This window comes from Etheostoma cragini, chromosome 9 (genome assembly GCF_013103735.1).
Source record: "Etheostoma cragini isolate CJK2018 chromosome 9, CSU_Ecrag_1.0, whole genome shotgun sequence".
Taxonomy (NCBI): domain Eukaryota; kingdom Metazoa; phylum Chordata; class Actinopteri; order Perciformes; family Percidae; genus Etheostoma; species Etheostoma cragini.
The window spans coordinates 27,281,490-27,297,837 of record NC_048415.1 but is presented as its reverse complement, the minus strand read 5'-3'; the positions used below and the strand labels follow the sequence as shown (position 1 = coordinate 27,297,837).

At 39.8% G+C, this 16,348-nt stretch overlaps 1 protein-coding gene and 1 long non-coding RNA gene across 30 annotated transcripts in view; one reads left to right on the top strand and one right to left on the bottom strand.

Annotated features, from left to right (window-relative positions):
* ptprfa (protein tyrosine phosphatase receptor type Fa) overlaps positions 1-16,348 on the bottom strand; it is a 362,404-nt gene that overhangs the window by 20,010 nt on the left and 326,046 nt on the right. For all 29 annotated transcript variants that reach the window (XM_034882227.1, XM_034882230.1, XM_034882238.1 and 26 more), the window contains 4 exons: positions 13,450-13,573; positions 12,129-12,304; positions 3,793-3,912; positions 2,900-3,054 (listed from right to left, as the gene is read on the bottom strand). In XM_034882227.1, coding sequence (XP_034738118.1) covers positions 2,900-3,054; positions 3,793-3,912; positions 12,129-12,304; positions 13,450-13,573 — 575 coding nt within the window. The remainder of the gene's footprint in view (positions 1-2,899; positions 3,055-3,792; positions 3,913-12,128; positions 12,305-13,449; positions 13,574-16,348) is intronic.
* LOC117950866 lies at positions 12,593-16,325 on the top strand. The gene is made up of 3 exons (XR_004657995.1): positions 12,593-12,714; positions 14,105-14,109; positions 16,314-16,325. It is a non-coding gene; the product is annotated as an uncharacterized LOC117950866 (long non-coding RNA).

Genomic DNA, 16,348 nt, shown 5'->3' with positions numbered 1-16,348 from the left:
TATGAATCTGCTCGTTTTCAGCCCCAAAGTGGATCAGCTGCTGTGTCCTCCTGTGTCCTCCTGTGTGATACAGGGCGGCATATGTTAAGCACGTAGCAATGTATCATAGACCTTCAATATAAATATATATATATAGCTATACAATCTACGCGATGTATAGAGTCCATTCAAGGCAGAAATATGTGGGACTGTTGTGCAAATCAACGTTAGCGATTAGCGTTAGCGATTAGCGTTAGCATTGCAAGCTAGCGATTTTTAAAAAGTTTCAGTTAGGAACATGGTTGCAAGTATACATGCACAGGACTGCATAGACCACAAAACAAGACTGTCGTAACCTTTTAATCAATTATTTAAAGCTGAAAGTACTTACATTTATGTGTCTCTCTGGTCGATGGGCAGCCATTGATGCCTGTTTGTTTTCAAGTGAGGTCGCGTCCACACTAGGTTTGTATGGGTATACAGCCCTTGGTCAATCCCCTTCCCCTAGGCCGCAATAGGTATTGGGACAGAACTAGGTCCCGCGTGAACGCGCAAAAGCTAGGCGAAGGGGTAAGGGGAAGGGGTAAGGGCAAGAATTGGGATTCAGCCTTAGTTTATGGATAAGGTGAGGGTGAGGGCTAAGGTTAGGCAGCTATTCCATTTAGCGCGCCCCCTAGAGGCCCGGAGAACTTCCGTTGTGTAATCTGGATGCAGCGTTGTTTTGGTGCATTTGTTTTCAGGGTTTGTCTACATTTGATTTTGCATCGCTTCTTTTTTCGGGGTTTGTGTGCTTTTCGTTTTGCATCGTTTCTGTATTTGCAACTTGTTCCTGTATTTGGTTGTGTTGCGTGTTTTTGCAGCACGTTTGCTGAATGCTGCACATAGGTTCATTAAATAATTAATTTGCTTATGTTTTCTTAGGTTGCAGGGCGTGTGCCACTATCGGCCACCGCATATAGTTGCCTTGGCAACAACTACTCTTTCTGGGGTTCGTATTCGTTATAAAAAGCTAAACCTGTGTCTGAGGATGGCCAATGGGTTCTTACAGATTGCATTTCCGCAAATGCATTGCGCTTCTAATTTATCTGCATTTATCTGCAAAGCCTGCTCAAACTTGATTAGTACTACTCATGATACAACAATGCACTAGCTATGAATGCTGTTATGCTGTGCATTGGAGATCAGTTGCACAAATGTCAATGTAGTCGCATCTGTCCCTATTCAAAAAGAAAAGCTTCAGGAACCAAAATCTTGTCCCGTTGGCTACAGATTCTGCATTGATTTGCAGATACTGTTAAAAGAGATCATTTATTTGTCTACTGTGTCTATTTTGCTTTTAAATTTGTTAAGACTTGGCTTCCAGGGAAAGCATCGCAACAAAGAAAGCGTCAACCATGCCAGACACATGTTGTGTACTGTAGAAGACACCAGTGCATTGCCTCAGCACTTCAATATGGGATGCCATGTTAAATTGCAAACATCACTGACCTCACTACAAAGAAGAAGTGATTTGAAGGTTTGGTAAACAGCAGGGAGGGAGCACTCTGCCTTAAGAAAACTGGACTGGATTTTCAGATCTTTGCGTTTTCTGTTCTTTTGATACGTGTGGCATAAAGCCCCACGGACCAGCTGGGCTAGTACACAGGACCTTTCAAAGATCTCTGGGTAGTTCTTGGTTTTGTTTTGACATAATGCAATAATTACTGATTACATTTCTGTTCAAATCTCAAGGCCAATGATTGTACACACTGGAATGCAAGGTGATTTACCTGTCTTTGTAGTCTCAGAGCAATGAATCATATGTAAATAGGAATAATGGCGCATACTTTTGGACAGTCTCTTCTTCTAAAAATGCTTTCATTATACTAATTTTGTACACATTTGATCCACTTAGTATTGATTATCTCACTTTGCAACGGCCTAGCTTTGTAAGCAACGGTTGGTTCACACAGGATGATGCGAAATGACACAGACACACTGAATGATACCAATGAGTGCTATAGGACTGTCGGTTGACACCAAGAAAGTGAAATACAGGACAGAAGTTTATTCTGAGGATTAGGGTTAAATTCCCTCCTTTCTCGCTGTTCATCTTCATTTAACAATGCCAGTGTTCCCCTGATGTGATTTTTCCATTGGAAATCCAAAACGACCCACAGATGAACTCACAATGTAAGCACCTGTGATTTGTAGTGTTGCACTCAGTTGTACATACGAAGGGTTTAAACCCCGCCTACTCTCACAGCAGAAACACACCACATGAGGAAGCGCCACAAATAGCCGTGAAATGTAGATTCCTTCCTGATTGTGCGCCTAGCTGTTCATAACAGACAGAGTATTTCTCAGCGCAGGTTAAAAAGCAGCCCTTCTCCTCTCCACTCCACAGAATGTGTTTCTCTCTCTCTCTCGCTGTGTGTATGTTAATTTCTCTTCCTCTTCCCTCTTCTGTCCCTCTGTCGGTCTTTCTCTCTGTGTGCCTGTTCGCGTGTCTCGCTGTAGACACAGCTGAGAAGTCAAGACAGTCAGGATAACCCTCAAACAAGGTGTTTTATTTTTGGAAATATGTTTTAATTTGTAAAGTATCCGGCTGCACTGGTGGCCTTCCTGTATGCGATTACCTGCGTGGCTTAACACATTCGTTCGCGGAAGAAATAGAGGAGACATTGAAACGTTCGCTTAAGCACACAGGCCACACCTCAACACACTGTGTAGTGTAATGTGGCCTTGATAGTTGGTTTGCCTGTTTCACAAAGGTAAACAAATTGCTGGACGCCACTGGCAAGGGGCTTTCAGACCAACTGTTCTGTCTTGGCAAAAAAATTGAACTTGGCATTACACCACAAAGAGTAACGCGCATGTTCTGCACCTGAGTGAGAGGAAATAATTAGCAGACTGTCTGCCTAGTGTTTTAGGACCTTACCTGCAGTGGACCACCATGGGTCCAGCGTCTGGAGGATTACAGGCCTTGACTCTGCGTAGAAAGGCCAGTATTGGGGTGGGGTACTCAGGCACTCCATGATCAGGCCAGGCCATGAACTGGAACTGTCGAACCTCTCTCTTCTCACTTGAGCCATTCTGTTAGAGCACACATACACACATTTTGTCATTTATAAAAATGTGATTCGACACAATTCCATGATGTATTCATCAGGCTATGAAAAAAGAAAGAGTGCATCACATCATACTTTGAAAGTGGGGGGGGGGAAACAACTCTATGCTCTCCATTGATTTTTATTGCGTTAATGCTTCCTCCTCGTCAATTTTGTCTGCTAGCAAAACAACAGAAAAAATGCCTAAAGGCAGCTGTATGGTGATCCAACAACAGATTAAATAACCCATATGTTAAGTTTTAACAAGATGCCAATTCTGAAAAACAGAGCTTTTATGGAGACAAAAGTGGAAATAGATGTGAGGAATCCGCTGGTAGGCTGGACAGTGGGATCCTGACGTTGAGCTAATGTTATGTCTGATGCTACGTGTGCAGCAAACATTTTGTTACCAAATTAAATATATAAGGTTGTTCCAGGTTGTTACATGTATTATTTTTGTGCCATTGAGGCATAATAAAGCATGTTCATTAACCTCTGAGAAGCCTGTCTGAATTTGAGTTTCAAGTCTGGGCAGAGTGTCCTCTTTTTTGGAAATCAAAATATGGTCGTCCTAATATAGCACTATCAATGGTAAACCATCATCACATCTACAGCAAAGGAATCATAACTTTTATTCATGACTCTAACAAAGGCACAGTTTTCAAATTGTCTTCACTCAAGTGTATTTGTCTAACCAAACAAAGTGTACATATAGAGTTCCTACCTTATAGAGGGTGAATGTGCGAATGCTGTACGTAGCCAGCTCCACAGTGTCCAGCATGGTCACCTGGATCATCCCATATGTCTCTGTTCCTCGACTGGGCCAGTACTGGTCACATTTCACCTGCACACAGACACACACAAAAGTGAAGATTAAACATAAAGCAGAACATTTGAATTTGGCAACCAAGTCAAGAAAATATTGACATTATGGACACATTTTTTGTTTTGTTTTCTGCTTTGTAAGAAACCTGGCGCCTACATTACCCACAATGAAACTCGACTGTTGACAGTTTGGTTTGAGGTTTGTTTGTGCTATGCTAGGAGCAGCTAATGCAGCCTAGGGCCTCTGGGCCGCAGCAGAGATGATGATACAGAGGTGGGGTAAACTCACTTCTTTCCACACCTCTAAATTTCTTTCATTTCAAAGTTGTTGCCTAATAGTGCGTTCCATTTGTACTTGGAAGTCTGAGGTAAAAGTTGGAAAACACGCCCCCTGACCTTGGGTTTCTGACCTTGGAACTGGGACAACCCCAAGCTCAAAAGCCAACATGGCTGCCCTGTGAATCAACAGTAGTGAAAGCTGTAGTACATACAGCTAATCAGCACTTCTGTCTTATTTGTTTGTCACTAAATCAGTCGTACACAATGTCCTGTCCATCTTCTATCTGTAGACATGTTGTTACGTGTTGAGTTATAAAAAAGTTATAAACTGTGTATGATGCAGCCAGGATAGGATTAAGATGCATTTTGTCTGCCACCTCTGTCTCTACCAGATAAATAGAACTGAAAACTATTTAACATATAGAAAGAACCCGAATGTTTCACACCAGGAAGTAATCTTCTGTCTCCTGTCCCCTTTGGTCTAAGTCTAGGCTAAGACAATACAATGCTAATTAAACTCTTGATGTTAGAGTTTCACTTTTACACAACAGAACCTTTTGTTCTGTAACCAAAACGACCCCCAAAGGTGCAGTGTTTGAAGGCAGGTCGGTTCTCATTGGACAGGAAAGATCCGCATGTTGTCATGACAACAGCTGACCAATGAGAATGGATTTGTATGTGCCAGGTGAAAAGGAACCGCCCAAGGTGCAGGGGATAAAACTGTGTGACTTAGGACTTTTCATGACTGGTTTCACGTGACTCCATCAGGGGGAAGCGTGGATCCAGTCCGCTGTCAGCTGCAGTGTTATCATGTATGTCTGTATTGTCTTTGTCTGATTGTCTTTGCCTTATCATCTTCATCACTGCTGTTGCATTAAACCTTTTCCTACTTCTCAAATTTGACCCTCAGCCTCCTTTTCCTCAGAGATCCGAACGAACGCGAAGTTAGTTAAGAATTTCTAACATACGCTATTTGTATACACAAAAATAGCATGTTGTGTTGTAATTAACTGGTGTTGCTAACAATGGCTAACCCGGCTAAATGGAACCCATTCAGCTCAGGTGTTACGTCATTCCAAGCTCTAGCTTCCGAGTTCTGAGGTAAATGGAACACACTTTAAGGTCTGACGTTGGCTCATCACTTGAGGACATTTATCAGACTCCACACAGGTCCCTCTGGAGACATGAGAGGCTTTACACAACTGTTTCACATATGCAAAAGTTCTTCCCAACACCTGTGAACATACTTCAATGTGTTAAGTCTGTGGAGTCACACTTTAAGTAATTATTCAAGCTGAGCTGTTAGATAGAATGTGTTGGGTGGTGTAGAGTCGGTTAGAGTGCTGCTTCACAGGCAAAATAAGTTTAATTTAGCTCTATTTCAGAATCCACTGGTTTCTTAATGAGCATTTTGGATTTCCCCCTTGCTAACACTGAGGACCCAGAGTTATAGGGTGAGTAAAAGCAATATAATTCTATAATACAAAGGTAATACAAGTAGAACTTACACATTTTTCTAAATTTTAGTTGCGATGCAATGCAAAAGGAACATTAACTGAGACGGAGTTCAAACAAGGTTCTTCACTTTAAAAGGACTTATATAACAAATTTAGTAATAAAACAAATTGGTCCAACACAGCGTGTGCCCTGTTAGTGTTGCTGTTGTTATTCCACTGTTGGCTGTTGGATGGCCGGGATGGACAGACGCAGATGATGACAGGGGGTGAGGCAACCTACATGTAGCCATCGGGTGGCCGCAGGAGCTTGGCACAACTGCTTTGCAGGGCCTGAGGCCGAGTACAGGGCCACATGGCCTCTGGTCTAAGTGGTATTAAGAGCCACCACCTGGACTCACACATTACACATGGCTCAGTAAGTGTTACAGGCCAACCGCATGGTAACTAGAGATCTTAGACACTCAAAACAGCATCAATCTTAACCAATGGTTATATTTTCTTGACAAGCTACCTCTTGTTACCAGTGGTGGAATGTAAAGTACATTCACTCAAGTAATGTAGCCTACTTACTATAAGTACAAATGTTGAGGTACTTGTACCTTACTTGAGTCTTTTTCTTTTCATGCCAAAAAATAGGATCTGGCGATTTTCCGAAGGGTTGTGCGGCGTCATATAAAATATTATATAATTAGTTGATTGACAGAACTGTTTGGATCGTTTCTAAAATGTGAGGATTCTCTTGCATTATGTACTTTTCTTCTTAATACTTTAAGTATGTTGTCCTTATGATATATACATACTTTTACTTCAGCAACATTTTAAATGCAGGACTTTTAGTGAGTTTTGCAGTGTGGTATTTATACTTCTGCTTAAGTAGAGGATCTGAATACTTCTTTCACCACTGCTTGTTGTTGGGTGAATTATGCCTGCCCATACTGCATGTACTCTATGAGAAGAACCAAGAAACTCTGTTTAAAGGACAAACTCAAAGAACTTATGTCTCCCTTTTTTTCCACGTGAGCTTTGTCAGTGGAAAGGTTGCTGACATTATGTTAGAAATTGAAGATGAGACATAGTGACATAATGTAAGTTATGCGTTTTGTTTACGATTTGTGGAAAAAGGCAGAGGGTGGAGGGCGGAATGTATTTTGATAATGCACAATAAAAGAGAACATGCAAGAATTAAATTCCCCTTCCAATACCACGGATGCAACTTGGCCAGCCATGCCAAAACTTGGCATGAACTTATGAACTTCAATATTCAATGGAACATTGTCTCAGAATGAAATAGCGTGAAATAACGCGGTGTCAACATAAAACACAGCGCTTTCAAGCCGGGGAGCAGAGTTCACTTTGCTGTGTACAGCGCTTTACTGAGTTTAAAATACATATTTTAGGTATATAATATATGGTCTAATATCAAAGTAGCATTGATTACTTTGATTTCAGCAGAGGCAGTAATATAAACACCAGAAAGAATGTTGAAAGAAGAGAAATACCAAGCATCCCCATCGGCAAACCGCACCGATGAGGATGCTTGGTTATGGTCACCACATTGGTATGTGTTGATCAGGGGTCAGATTTTTAACTTTAACTTTAAGTAAAATGTCACTTATAGGTAAAAGTAGCTGAAGTACTTGTGCAGTAATGCCTATTTATTGGGTGTGTGAATCTTCACTGGTGTCCCAATTTGATTATGATTATCTTATATATACAGTTTATATAGTAGGCTATATAACGTATGTGAACTCCCCTCTTTATTGTATCTTCTTTTGAAAAAAACACACTTCCTGAATGTAGCAGAGTCTGAACACAGCAGACAGCAGACAAAAGGCAAAAACTAAAAAAGCAGCGACCAGAAAATAAGGCAATAATCTTAATGGTTTATGGTCTGTCACTGCATTGATGCAGAATCGTCCAGGTCTGCATCACAATGCAACAATCCAATGATGCAATGATTCATTTCAGCACCCCTACTGTGTGTCCTCCTATCCGCCTGCAAAGACCTTAATTCACCACGGACCATGTATATGATAAAAGAGTTAATGACTGCTGTAATCAGAATAGCTTCACACTGTGACTGCACAGTCCACAGTCATTATGCACAAAAACGTATTCAAAAGTTCAGCCAAAGCTAATATGAGGCCTCGGGAAGCTGAAATACTTACCTGCCGGTCATCCTAAACCTTGACAGACCAGCTGATTGACTGTGATTGCTGCGCCTGCTGATACCAGTTATCATTGCAGTTCTTATACAAGATAGATTTTTCCATTTCATATATTTCACACTTTTACTTGCTTGGGGCTTGTGGCTATCATTCAAGGGCAGGTTTTCCAGGTGGGTAAGGATTACAACTACAACATGAGAGTAGCTGCTTTAAGGCAGCAGTAGGTAACAATAATTAAGTTGTAGTAGAGATTTTGTTTATTTGTATGTTTTCCTGGAAAATGTGGCAGCTGTTTGTTTAGGGTGTTGTAAATGATCAGCCATGGTAACCAGCATGGTACACCCTGCAACTTCAGAAAACACATGCAAATGGACAAAACACAAGTAAATTAAGAATTACTTCATTAACTTGACAACACATCTGCAGCATATGCAAACACACAACCAAATACATAAACGCACTCCATATACACACAACACAGGCAAATACATACACTTGCTGCATATACACATAACACAGCCAAATACATACACGCGCTGCACATACACACAACACAGGCAAATACATAAAGGCGCTGCATACATACACAAAACAGCCAAATACATAAATGCCAATAAAAAAAGATGCAAAAAGAAAAGCACACAAACCCCGAATAAAGAAGCGATGCAAAAAGAAAAACAACTTCATTAATTTGACAACACATCCGCAGCATTCAGCAGACCCGCTGCAAATACACACAACACAACCAAATACGATGCAAATAAAAAAAAAACGATGCAAAAAGAAAAGCACACAAACCACAAAAACAAATGCAACAAAAAAAGGCTACATCCAGGTTACACAACACTAGTTCTCCAGGCCTCTAGAGGGAGCAGCTAAGTGGAACAGCTGGATTTGCTGAATGCTGCGCATGTGTTGTCACATCAAGGAAGTTGTTTTCTTAATTTGCTTGTGTTTTGTCTATTTGCATGTGTTTTCTGAAGTTGCAGGGTGTTTGCTCCTGTTGACCACCGTGGCACTGCAATGCTGGAACAATATCTGGACCCATGTCTTGTTTCAGGACAGTGTAAGTGTCAAAATGTTGGTGCATAATCAATTCAACACAACTAGAGTTGTTTCGATACCATTGTATTCTTCAAGATACGGCGAAAGAAATTATGACACCTGAACTTGAGTGTCGGATGATACTGTGTACCAATCCAATATCAATTGGTTAAAAATTACATATCCTTGTATGGATGTGATATGGTTTCCTTGTTGTACGGCCTGGCTCTGGTTAAACTCTTTGTGACACATGAACACAAAACGGAAAGGATGCCGTATCATTTTCTTATATTATCTAGTTTGAAAACCAGTCCGTACGAAAAAAGAAACATAAATAAACTATTTAATACATTACGCGGTATTGAATCGGTGAATTAACTGCAGTACTATCGGATACCAGGAAAAGACAAGACTTGTGTCATGTCACCATATTAGAATATCCAAAATTGTAGACGATATAGCCTTTTTGACAACTGCTGAAAAATTGAATGAGGAATTCTAAGTAATGACAAAAAAACTGTCTGTGCATCCACATGATACAAGCCTTCTGTGAGAGAGTTTTGTGGAGCTGATAGTCTTCATTAGCTTTGTATAAAGTCATTTGGCAATGGCTTGAATGTAACGGACATTAATATAAAAAACACTAAAGCTTTAAAAGTTGTTTTCAAAAAGTATTCACATGACTTTTGAATTTCTGCATAGTCATAGGGACTTGTACACTGCAATGCAAGAGTGTCTCACATCGGGAGAAACAGTGGACAAACTGGCTGTGTTTGGTTATCAGCGGCAGTCACATCCTCGGCCAGAGGTTATATATCATCTAATATATGATGCACCTGTGGTTGAACCACAGACAGGTGTTACTGGCTCTGGCAGAGGGCTGATGGTCTCTGTCACAAATAATAATGGCTCACTGCTGTGGCACTCAGTTCTGCCCCTTGGTTGTGGAGTTATTAACTGTGTGAAACAGGGCTGCAATCATTACTCATATGACAACTGTCCCTGCCCTGCTAGCACTCATCTGCCACGTGACTGGCTGTGAATGCCTCGTAGTTCATGTCCAGCAGCAGGGTGATGATGCTGCTGAGCTAAGCTCATCTGCACCAGTGGAACTGGTGCACCACAGAGCAGATCAGTTCACTGATGTAGGGGGCTCTGTCATTGTTGCGTCTGTGTACCTAGGGCTGGGCAATAATTCAATATGATAATGCATGTCCTTTTGCGTTATAATGGACAGCCCTCATTCTGACTATAGTTATACCTTGTAGTTCTTAACTTTTTAAATTAGCATCACTGGTCGGCCGGTGAGCGAGGGATCTGACTGTCACATCAGACTGGAGCTTAACAAGTCAGACAACATTGGGGCAAATGTGCGACTGGCCATCAATTTTTGTAAAGATGCCCATTGTAGAACTCTGCACAGTTGATTTCTTGCATAAAAAAAGTCTCAAAAGTGAATTTAGTGGTTTCCAGTTGTTTGCTGCAGCCACTATGGCAAACTCCCGATCTAGATTCTAGAATGGATTGCTTTATCCTTGGGTTCCCGGAGGTGACACTGAATTTTAAAGATTACATGTTGCAGCTGAATTTGGCCTTTTTGAGCATGTTGAAAATATTTCGGTTTAATTTTAAACGTTCTGAATCTGAATTTTGGATTTTGAAGTTATGAACATGAAAATAAAGGTAAAAATGAATTGCTGAAAATGTGGAGAATCAAATTTAGAGGCAAAAAATTCAGATACATAATTTCAAATCAGAACTATTTAGTGCTAGAAATTCAATGGCTTCTTGATTTCAAAATCCAATAAATAGATTTGCTTCCATAATTTTTTTGTCTTTCAATGGAATCATATTGTGACGAAATTATATATCGAGATATCGTGATATACAATTACGTTTTGTTAAATTGATAATAACACACAAATACTAACTCATTGTTCTCATAAAATCTGTTGTGAAACATTTGAGGGAATATCATTTGAAGAACTGCAGATTTGGTTTAACATCACATTATTTTTGTGCATGCATGTGAACATTATCAGTAAATAGCTGAAATTGTTTTTTCTTTCTTATCTATAATTTCATTTGAAACTGTTTACCACATTATTGATTATTATTTGTCTGAAATGTCATTGTAAAAATTATTGTCGACTCCACAATATCGTCACAATATTGATATTGATGCATTTGGTCAGAGATATCATGGTATCTGATTTTCTCCATACAGCCCAGCACACCCCTATTTGTATTTTCTTACTTTATGTCATATTGTGTTAAAATGGACAACCATCATTCTGACAATACTTTAATTATAACTTAGTTTTTAACTTTAAAAAGGTAGTCACAGCCAGAGTTGCTGAAGATGATGATGTATTTTTGTGTGTGTACGTGGTGTTTTAATGGATGGATTTGTGGCTAGGAACATTAATTGCACATAAATGAGTAAGACTGCCCTTATGCAAATTGTACAAATGAAAATTATGCACAGATGTAATAATGGCACATGTGATATATTGCAAGCACTTACATACATAAGCCCATTTAACAGTTCCATTTATATCTAGCCACTTGAACTAGATTGGAAACATGTATTACTGAGCTCTTTCAGGCATTTAACTTATAAATATAAAGTGGAATTGTGAAACAAAGGGGCATCTGACAGACAATATGTATAAATATTTAGAGATTTCCCCTTGCATCGATAATATTGGTTCATGGCTCATTGAATTGATATACCGATCCAGATGGATGTATCGTTACACCCCTAATTCATTCTAAAAACTTGCTCTATCTATTTTTGTCCTCATTAACCCTTGTGTTGTCCTCCGGTCAAATTTGACCGGTTTACAAAAACTTTCTACAGTATATCAGAAAAGAACGTCGAAAAAAGTAACAAACGTTGAAAAAAACTACAAAAAAGCAACAAAAATATTCATTTTTCAAACGCTGAAAAAGTGACCAAAAAAAATCGGTAAAAGTGACAAAAAACATCAAAAACACTGGAATTAAAGTGACAAAGAAATTGTTACAAAATTGACTAAAACATGATTGAAAAAAAGTGACAAAAAACAGGAATAAAATTGACAAAAACATTAGGAAAAGTTTGTGGAAAAAGAACAACAAAATGTTGAAATTTCAACCCAGAAAATCACATTGTTGCATGGTTGACGGGAAGACAACACAAGGGTCAAAAACGTGATGTGTCTCTTCTTTGGTAAATGCACGGTCAACCAAGGCCGTTGTCTTGAGTATTAATAGTATTATTTTGATTAACATGAGAGGCTCACCCGTGACTTCTCCTCCAGACGGGTCATCATCACGATGGTGCATGTCCTCTGCTCCCACACCATCCTCCAGAAGTCGCTGAGCGTCTCGGGCAGCGGCCCCTGTGTGGCGATGTAAGCATTCTGCTTCCTGTAGCCGTCAATGTAGTTGGCGTTGATGTAGTCGCTTCCTGGAACTCCTGCAGGAAGGAACAAGTCGGACAAAGTCAACGAGCATATTCACAGGGTTCGAGAAAACAGCGGGGCTTCTTACTAAAATAAGATGAAATACACTCACAGTGTACAACAGGGGAAATCAGAAATGAAAGTGTTGTCTTCCAGTTGACTGTGCACTTGTTAAACAACTATTTTCTAAAGTTTTTGACACATTTTGCGACACTTTTTTACGCTTTTGACACTTTCTTTTACCCTACCACCAGTACATACACCACTAACACCAACTTATTACTAGATTGACACATTTTTTAAAAATCCATTGGCAATAAACCTCATGTGTAATAAACTTTACCTCATTTTGAGTTAAAAAACTGAAATTCTGAATTATTCAGACTAATATTAGAGGAATGTATGTTGGTAGATAATCAGAGACGTGTGCATATCAAAGTATAGTGAAAATACTGTAATAAAAACATTTCAATATGTTTTCAAATGCTATTAATTCTCTGAAGTCTAAGGGTATATTTAAATATCTTCTTGAATTATCCTTTTAAGGGTTTTTGCATGCAATCTGACCTCTGTGTGTTAAATATCAAAAAGCTCAGAACAGACTTAGTGTTCTGTATAGTGAGACATTGCTCAAGAAAAATATATAAAGAGATTATTTGGCCCTAAAGCAGAAATATTTCTCAAGTCTCTTGTACAAACAAACCTGCACTCAATTGTTTTGGTGCTTGAAATGGGTTTACAAAAGTCTTGGATGCACAAAAGTAGCGTAATTTATAATTTAATAGTATATAAAGGTCTAAAATTTGGAAATATTGCTTTTTGAGTGGGAGTTTTTTCAAACATCGCTTGGACTCGCCGGTGCTTCTTTTATGTTAAGAGGGTTAAAATGAATAAAACACAAACACCAAATTTTATGAAAGTAGTTTAATGATCATTAATTGTACATGTGAACAGCGTTGTATGGTATCCATGTACTTTTTGTGTGTTTTTTGTAAATAAAACATACATGTTATTGATATTGAAAATGGGTCAAATTCAACCCAAGGACAACGGCAGGGTTAACTAAAGATCCGGTTCTCTCTGTGTTTGAGGTAAATCAAGGCCCAAGCACTATGTGAGAATTACAGCATCTAAAGTGAGATGTCTGAGTGTCTCTTACCATCCACAGGTGTGAGGATGACCCTGGAGTGGTCGTAGGCGATAACGTTTGCATAGCGGTTCTTCGGCTTGCTGACTTCAAGGTTGGAGTGCTCCCAGGTGAACTGCTGTCCTGGATCAATAGACTGACACACAGATGGGATGGAGAGAGGAGAGCAGGTAACCATTTATTACAACAATGCCCATATTCTTTTCTGTTTTTTAAAGCCTGTCAGAGCTTGGAGCGAAAAGCCCAGACCAATAAATGTGACACAAACTAATTCATCATCCCTCCCCACAGCCAGCGGCTCTATAATATATAAAAAAAAGCCCTAGATGAACTTTAACTCCCCTGGACACACACACACAGGGCTGTTTGGACAGTCCTAAAATCCCTTACAGTCTTTCACCTACCAGCTCAGTGCCTGGTATTACCAAAGAACAGATCCAGTGAGGAAGGGAAACGCCATTTTCCCAAAGGATTTGGGACAACAGTTCTTGTTTCCAGTAGCATGCATTAGGGTTGAGTGATGGTGGACCACCAGCACTATGTCAAGAGTCAACAGATTAGGACTTGTGGTAGATTTTATTTCTCAATACAGCCAAAAATGACACAAACATGGAATCTTTGAAAATCATGGCAGTATGCCAGACGGAAAGCCACGCCTGTGTTCTAGTCATGGTGGAGTGTGTCCTGATAAGAGCTGGACAGGTTTTCAATATGCTGCCTGGTGATTGGTGTTGGGAACCGAGCAGTGTGATTAAACACTATCTTTACACACAGAGATCTTAGAGCATGTGACCTCTGAGACAAAGGCAGTCGCGTGGCCCACATCTGGCCTGAGCACCCTTTACAAACATAGAAAACAAGGCCTCCATGCAACTGTAAAAGCCTACAAATTCACGCTTCCATGAGAAACAATGTCCGGAGGATTAAAAACTATGTCACATTCAAGAACTCTGATTCCCGATTCGCCGGAGTTCCTGAACGCAGCATAAATACTCTGGTGACCCTCTTTTCATTGTCACCCACTACAGTACATTTTGGAATTCATGGTCATTGACCCCCAATTATATAGAATTGTACCTAGTATTTGAGTTAAAAAAGCAGAAATTATGAATTATTTTGACAAATAGTTAAGATCAGAGGAATGAAAGTGATCAATTGTATTTACAAAAAGCATTGTATGGACTCCAATTCATTTTTTGTGGGAATATAAAAAAAATAAAAAACTTGACACTGTAATACTACACTGCTGTCTCTGCATCTAGGAATAAACTTCTATGCAAATGTACGCTTGATGTACCAGCTGAGCCAACCCGGCCATGCTTTCTGTCCTCTTTACACACTAACCTAGCACACACACACAAACACACACACACACACACACACACACACACAGATCAGCTGACGGCCACCCCAAAGTCACATGGTATGGCAAATAAGTTTCACTACCCGCCATCTTGGGGTCAATTAGCCTGTTTGTGTGTTTCCTCAAGTAGCCATTTTGTGCCTTGCGCTAAAACTACAAAGAGCCTTCCATCTTGCGGTGTTTCATTTGCCAGCTTCATCTTGCGTGGCTTTGCAGCCCACGTGATCTCCCCGTCTCCCTTTTTCTCACACGCCAAATGTTTGCTTTTTTTTGCCTTTTTTGTAGGTAATAGGCTTATAGATTGAAGAACGATTGATTGACAACTGATAATTTGTTAGTTAAATTCTATACTACTTTAAAGAGCAGGTGTTTGTGATCATTTGTGTATATGTTTTAATACCAGCTGGATGAACTAGTCAGTGCTTGAATTTAATAAAATAACTGAATTTAATAAAGTTCACTTTATAAATATGAGAATTAAGATCTGTAATTTTAAAGAGAACAGCGCCTACGAGACTGTTTTCACAGTTAAGGTATTGGTCCTTGATTCCAGGGTCGTGCCCCGTTATGATTGTCAATTTGGTAAAGTTATTAAAGGTGCCCTGCTACACGTATTTCATTACTTTGTGGTAATGTCTGAAGTTCTACCATGGACTCTGTAACATTTTTTGTGGAAGAAATGCCTTGGTTACCTTGTTTCAAGCCATTCTAGCGTAGTATAGAACACCCGCAGGAAGACTCCATTTGAGTCAGTTCTCATTAATATTCAACGAGCTAAGCTGCTTGACTCTGATTGGCTAACAGCGAGTCAATGACAGCCTAGCTATGAGCATCCTTTCCTCAGTGACTCAACTGGTCAAAATCATGAATAGTAATGATCTTAGGAAACATGACGTCAGACTGATCAGCTGTTGTGTTTGGTCTGATTTCTCCTCTTATTTCTTTTCAGTAACTAGAGCAGACATATTCTGTTTTTCATTTTGTGTTTTGTGTGGCAGGGCAGATTTAATACACATATTCACAACTTTATTAATACTGATAAAGCATCTTTGATGAATTGCTAACAATTGAATCTGTACCTTCCTAATCCCCAACATTGGCCTCCAAGCAATTGCTGGCTGTGAATGCAGGCGCGGGTTTAGCTGAATAATAACATGCGGAGGTCTGTTTTTCATGATTGATGTTTCACACTCCTACTTATCTTGAATCATCTGGAAAACAAATCCATACCCATAAACATACACACACACACACACACACACACACACATATATTCATAGGCAAAATGAAGCTGCAACGAGGACTCTAATATCCTGGTCCTCTACTCCTGACTGGTTGGCTGGGCGACGGCTCAGCCCACCCAGTCTACAACTGATAATAATGACAATGGAGAAAGAGGTTGAATGCACATCTTATTTAACAGCCTGTTAGGTAAGGCTTCCACTGCGCTGCACTGACAAACCACTCACATTACTGCTAATGTGCTCCACCGACGCGTAGATCAGTTACCCAGTATGTCAGTGTAATCACACTCACGGAGCTGCAGTT